We start from the raw sequence: 6,099 nt of genomic DNA, 5'->3' as shown, positions 1-6,099 counted from the left end.
TCTGCTCTTCTCCAGGCTGAACAGTCCCAGCTCTCTCAGTCTTTCCTCATAAGAAAGATGCTTCAGCCCCTTTATCATCTTTGTAGCTTCCACTGGACTCTCTCCAGAAGTTCCCTGTCTCTCTGGAGCTGGGGAGCCCAGAACTGGACACAATACTCCAGATGTGGCCTCACCAGGGCAGAGTAGAGAGGAAGGAGAACTTCCCTCAACCTGCTGGTCACACTCTACTAAATGTCCCCCAGGAGACCATTGGCCTTCTTGGCCAAGAGGGCCCATTGCTGGCTCATGGTCAACTGGTCATCCACCAGCACTCCCAGGTCCTTCTCTGCAGAGCTGCTTTCCAGCATGTCAGCCTCCAACCTGTCCTGGTGCCTGAGGCTGTCCCTCCCCAGGTGCAGGACTCTTCACTTGCCTTTGTTGAACTTCATGAGGTTCCTTTGCACCCAGCTGGCCAGGTCTCACTGAATGGCTGCAAAGCCTTCTTGTGCATCAGCCACTCCTCCCAGTGTTGTATCATCAGCTTCACCTCACCATGGTGAACCACCACCTCCCTCCCAACACCTGAAGCATTAGAGTCGAGCATTCATGAACAAAGCTTCTAATGTTTCTCAAAATGAAGTGAAAGCTTTTATTTTCCCTTGCTCCATTCCTACAAGGAATGGCTTCATGGGGGAGTTTCCTAATGTAGGGTTGGTGTTACAACATATGCTGAGGCAAAAAAAACCCCAAACCAGACAAATCCCATCTTCAGTACATCAGCTTTTGTTCCTTTCCTGGCAGGAGGAGAACATGGAGGACAACATTGCATGGCTTTAATACAAATGAGGGTGTCGTGCTCCATTTCCCTCCATCCCCTGATCGTATCCCACCCGCAGGAACTCGGAAAGATCCACACAAGATGCTGACTTGGACCAGCTACATGGCTCCTCCAGTGAGGGGCTGGCATCAGGAGACCAACATGCAGATACCACCATGTGATCTATTTTCTCTTTAAATTGACTTAAATCTTTTAAGAATTAAGAAGAGCAGCCAGAACAAGAATTCTAATTTTTAGATGTCAGGATTGTCTTTTTCTTAGTTAAAAAAAAAAACCCAAAACAACAAAAAACAAAAAGCCTATTTCTAACACAGAGCACAGCTGCAGCTTGGGCCAGAGCCCACTGAAGGCATCTCATTGACTTCCCTGGCTTTGGACTACTCCTGTTAGCACACGAATGCAGTCAGTGCAGCCACCACCGCTGAGGATGAGTACACAGAGCTGGGAGCACCGCTGGTTTCACATCCCCCTCCCCTTCTCGGGCTGCGCGTCGTTCAGGTTTAACACATTTTTTGATACACGAGAGATGGAAATAAAGAGGAAAATGGAGCAATGGGGTGATTTGTAAAGACGTTTGTTCTATTCAACTGTTAGCAAAGGAACAAAACCGAGTTACCGTTCAGGACCGGAGTCAGAAGATGATGTGTGTTTCTGTCACGGGGCCAAGATACAGCGCTGAGGGTGGTCAATGTGGGGGTTACTCAGCAAGGCGCACTGCGCTAGCGCACAAGCCGGGGCTGCGCGGCCTCGTCTGGCACGCAGACAAAACCAAGCCCCTGGGAAAGCTGAGGGGACGCGTCTGCCCTTCTCCTGCCCTCACGCTTTGGCTTGGCTGAGGTTTGTGCTCCTTGGCAGAGCTGCCCAAACAAACCAACCCCCCGGAGCGTGGGGTGTCGCAGGATGGGGAGCCCCCGGTTCAGCCCCACGCAAGGGGAGTGTCACCGAGCAGGGAGGAGGTGGCACGTTGGCTGCTTCGCTGGATGCCACCTGGATACAGCCTGGGCTTCATGGTAGGTTCTCCTGGCTGGCTCCATTCAATGGCTGCTCCTGGGGGATTGCCAAAAATACTTGTTCAATAGAAAAGAAAAGCCCTATGCGAAGCGATGGAGCAGAGCTGTACTTGGTAGAGTTTCTGGGGGCACTTTTCAGAGGGCCCTTAAGATCAAAAGTTGGTCTTTAGAGACAACCTTGTGTGTGTCTGCCCCTCATTTCTGCAGTTCAGGAGTTGCTTCTTGCAGAACTGACCCTCCTCATCCACCGCTTCTTGTGCTGCCAACATGTGTCTTCAGCTGTTGAGAGTCAACAACTTCTCCCGGCTTCCTGGTCCACTATGGGCTGACCCTCCTGCCCAGCAGCAACTGGTGGGAATGTGACACCGAGCCCCTGTCTAGTGTCACCACCTGCGAGTTTGGTGCTCTCTTCTAGCTGGCGCATCTGCCTGCTTGCTGCTCGTTGCTGCTGCTCCTTCAGCTCACTGTAGGAACGGGAAAAGGTATGAAAGATGGATGTGACTGGGAAAGCCATCAGCAAAATCCCACTCAAGATACTGCTCAGGGCTACCACCTGTCCGGGGATGCTACGAGGCACCATGTCCCCATAGCCAACGGTTGTCATGGAGATCACAGCCCACCAGTAACTGGTGGGGACGCTGGTGAATTCTTGCTTGGCTCCCAGTTCGCTCTCAGCCAAGTACACCAGTGGTGAGAAGAGGGCCATGGCGACGCAAAGGAAGAGCAGGAGGAGCCCAAACTCCCTGGTGCACCGGCGCACGGTCAGCCCCAGCGTCTGCAGCCCCAGCGAGTGCCGAGCCAACCTCATCACGTAGAGGATGCGCAGAGCCCGCAGGAAGCGCAGCACCAAGCCCGCTCGTTCCAGGTACTTGTTCCCAGCCGCCCCGGTGGGCTTGCTGCTGCTTTTTGTGGAGACCAAATCCACGATGAGAGAGATATAGAAAGGCAAGATGGCCAGGATGTCGATGATGTTGAGCGGGGTTTTCAGGAAAGCGCACTTGTTCTCTGCCTGGATGGATCGCAGCAGGAACTCAAAGGAAAACCACGCCACGCAGACCGTCTCCAGCACAAAGATGTCGTAGCACTTGCGTGAGCATTCGCCCTGGGGAGAGGAGGAACGGGGGGAAACACAGAAAAGGGGGAAGAAAAAGATTTAACCAGGGAGCAAAACCAAAGAGAGAATGGCAGTTCTTAAAGGAAAGCACCACGTGAAATGGATACAAACTACAAGGTACCAAAGTCAAATCGCCGCTGCGAAGAGCAGCTGGAAGGGAAAACTGAACCAGAGCTCCTAGCGAGGTGTTTGGCTGCAGGACAGGTCAACGACGGACGCGCTGAGTATCCTGAGGCTGCCAAGAATTCGGTGCGATGGTATCCGCTGTCGGCGTGGCAGCCCGCTGCTCTCACCTCATTTCCAAGCGAGCCTTTAACACTCTTTAGAGAGGATTAGTACCGGATTCATGGGTTTTAATAAATGGGTGATCCCTCCCTCCCTTCCTGATCAATAATAAATTGCTTAGAAATGGCTCACAAACACCTACAGCATTTTGTTATGTGCTTGGAATCATCTATAATCTATTACTCACAGAATATAGGGGGGTTTTTTATATTCCAGCAAACATTTATTAACTAACACACCAGCCTTATAGTCAAAAGCTTCTATAAAGAAATGATAGATGCAGGTATTTCTAAATGAAAAAGTACCCCAAGAATAGAGGGGAGGTCGGGAGAGAGAATTTTTAATTACCTGTCCTATAACAACTCATGGCCTCTCCAAGCTTTCTGGGGCACTGGAAGCTTTCTGAGTGGAAAATAAAGGGAACTCGGGCTCTTTCATTCCGACGCCTTCAAACAAGCCAGCCTTGGTGCATCAGCACGGCAAGAACAAATAACGCTGGTGATGGCTGCTCTTTGGTCAGGAATTCAACAGCAAAAATACAAAAATACTCCAGCAATTCTCTGCTCTATCACTGTTAGTAACTCCCAATGAATAATAAGCAGCTTCTCTACATAAACAGATTTTGATGTGGACAATTAGAGGGCTAGCGTTGTTCGCTCTGTAAAGGCTCTTCTAAAAGTGTTCATGCTCTGGGGGCTTTGAGCAGAAGGCGACTGTATTATTTATTTCAGGGAAGTGTATATTTATTTCAGGGAAGTGTATATTTATTTCAGGGAAGTGTATATTTATCCAGTCAGCCAGTCTGACTCTGAACAGTTCATGAAAACACTTGTAAGCCCGTCAGAGTCCATCCACGCTGGTGGGATGTGTAACTCCCACTGAATGCAACAGGTATTTGGTACCAATGGAAAAACCTTGTTTTCCTCCTCCATAGGAAACTATAGCAATAAACTGTCACTCAGGACCAGCCAGGCTGTGTCATGCTGGTCCCTGTTTCACCACAGGAGAAGCTGAGAACCTGGCACGTCTCTAAACAGTTCTGCCTCCGTGCTCACTGCAGACAACGTGCGCTTGCAGCCCAGAGGCCAATAACTGTATCCTGGGCTGCATCAAGAGAAGTGTGGCCAGCAGGTCGAGGGAGGGGATTCTGCCCCTCTACTCCGCTCTTGTGAGGCCCCACCTGGAATACTGCGTCCAGTTCTGGAGCCCCCAACACAAGAAAGACATGGACCAGTTAGAACAAGTCCAGAGAAGGGCCACCAGGATGATCCGAGGGCTGGAGCACCTCTCCTATGAAGACAGGCTGAAAGAGTTGGGGCTGTTCAGCCTGGAGAAGAGAAGGCTCCGGGGAGATCTTATAGCGGCCTCCCAGTACCTGAAGGGGCTACAAGAAAGCTGGGGAGGGACTTTTCATAAGGGCAGTTAATGACAAAACAAGGGGAAATGGGTTTAAACTGAAAGAGGGGAGGTTTAGATGAGATATTAGGAAGAAGTTCTTCACTGTGAGGGTGGTCAGACACTGGAACAGGTTGCCCAAGGAAGTTGTAGATGCCCCCTCCCTGGAAGTGTTGAAGGCCAGGCTGGATGAGGCTTTGAGCAACTTGGTCTAGTGGAAGGTGTCCCTGCTGCTGGCAGGGGGGGTGGAACTGGATGAGCTTTAAGGTCCCTTCCAACCCAAACCATTCTCTGATTCTATGATTCTATGATGTCTTTTGTTGGGCAGAGCTGAGGAAATTTTTACTGCCCAGCACCACATCCTGACTATATCCAAGTGTTTACACACAGATTTTTTTCCCTGTTGTGAAATAAAACAGCAAAGGAGTGATGAGGCTTTCGCCCTCTTCACTAACGACAGCATTCCCCAAAACTGGGGAGGTGACCATACACGTTTCAAGGGCAGCAAGCGCGGTGTCATCACACGGAGTGTAAAGCCTTGTGTTACCTCGATCCGATAACCAACGTGCTGAGGCACCCTCCCCAGTTCAGGCTTCAGACAATGACTACAGAGATGGCAACAAGAAAAAAAAAAGAGTGAAAAGGAATCCTCAGAGCCGGCGTTTGTGACACACGATGAAAGGCTGTAGGGCCTTGTCTTTATAGATTTTTGTTTTGTATTCCACTTTCAATTGGCATATGATGTACCTCTCACTGTTTCCCAGGGGGTCCTGCTGATACGGAGAGGAAAATTACTTGTCCCACTGAAATTGCTGTCAAGATTGTAAGCAGGGAGGAAGGATAATCTTGTTTTACTAGTGTAGTAGCACAGAGAGCCTGATTTTAATGTCCTAAATCTGAGAGGTGTGAAGACTAGAAGAGGCTTAATTTTTATCTGCCTCACCAAACTAATTTGGTCATAAATAAGTATTTTTGTAACTATCATAACACAGAGGACAAAGTGTTTTGTTTTTAGGGGCTTGGCTCCTATCACAGCATAATTAAGCTGTCAGGCTCTCCCATCAGACAGAGACCCAAGATGCTTTCACACCACCACGCAGATCTGGCTCTGTGGGCCAGAGCCAAAGCTCACAAAGTCAGCAGAAGGACCCTGCTTGTGCCACTGGAACCTTCCCCTTGTTACCAAGAAACCAGCCATCAGACCAATATTGTCCCAGAGCCCTACAGCCTGGGAATCTCTCACCAGGGTAAGCTTGATCTCACACCTAAGGGTGATAGTTGCAGGTGATTTGCAGCTCTGGATACTGTCCTTGCACCTACACAAAAGGATCAGGCTGAGACGTCAGGAAAAACAGCTACAGCTTCAGCAAAGCAACGGCAAGAGGGAAAGAACCCCGATGTGCAAAGTCACTTTCTCTGAAAGGTATGTCACTACTTGGACCACCATGTCCTGCCATCAGCAGGGACACCTTCCACTA

General features: G+C 49.8%; 1 protein-coding gene across 1 annotated transcript; it reads right to left on the bottom strand.

Moving 5' to 3' along the window:
• Positions 1–2,067: 2,067 nt before the first annotated feature.
• On the bottom strand, positions 2,068–5,304 carry LOC104530168 (potassium voltage-gated channel subfamily G member 2; the record flags this gene model as incomplete). Its single annotated transcript, XM_010174673.2, is given in 3 exon segments — positions 2,068–2,929; positions 4,141–4,164; positions 5,183–5,304. Coding segments are annotated over 3 exon segments (959 nt in total), but the record flags the coding sequence as incomplete, so codon positions are not given.
• Positions 5,305–6,099: the final 795 nt, after the last annotated feature.

The sequence above is a fragment of the Antrostomus carolinensis genome, unplaced genomic scaffold (assembly GCF_000700745.2).
Source record: "Antrostomus carolinensis isolate BGI_N321 unplaced genomic scaffold, ASM70074v2 scaffold44858, whole genome shotgun sequence".
NCBI lineage: Eukaryota > Metazoa > Chordata > Aves > Caprimulgiformes > Caprimulgidae > Antrostomus > Antrostomus carolinensis.
The sequence above is the reverse complement of the archived record's forward strand: the minus strand, read 5'-3'. Positions and strand labels throughout refer to the sequence as shown.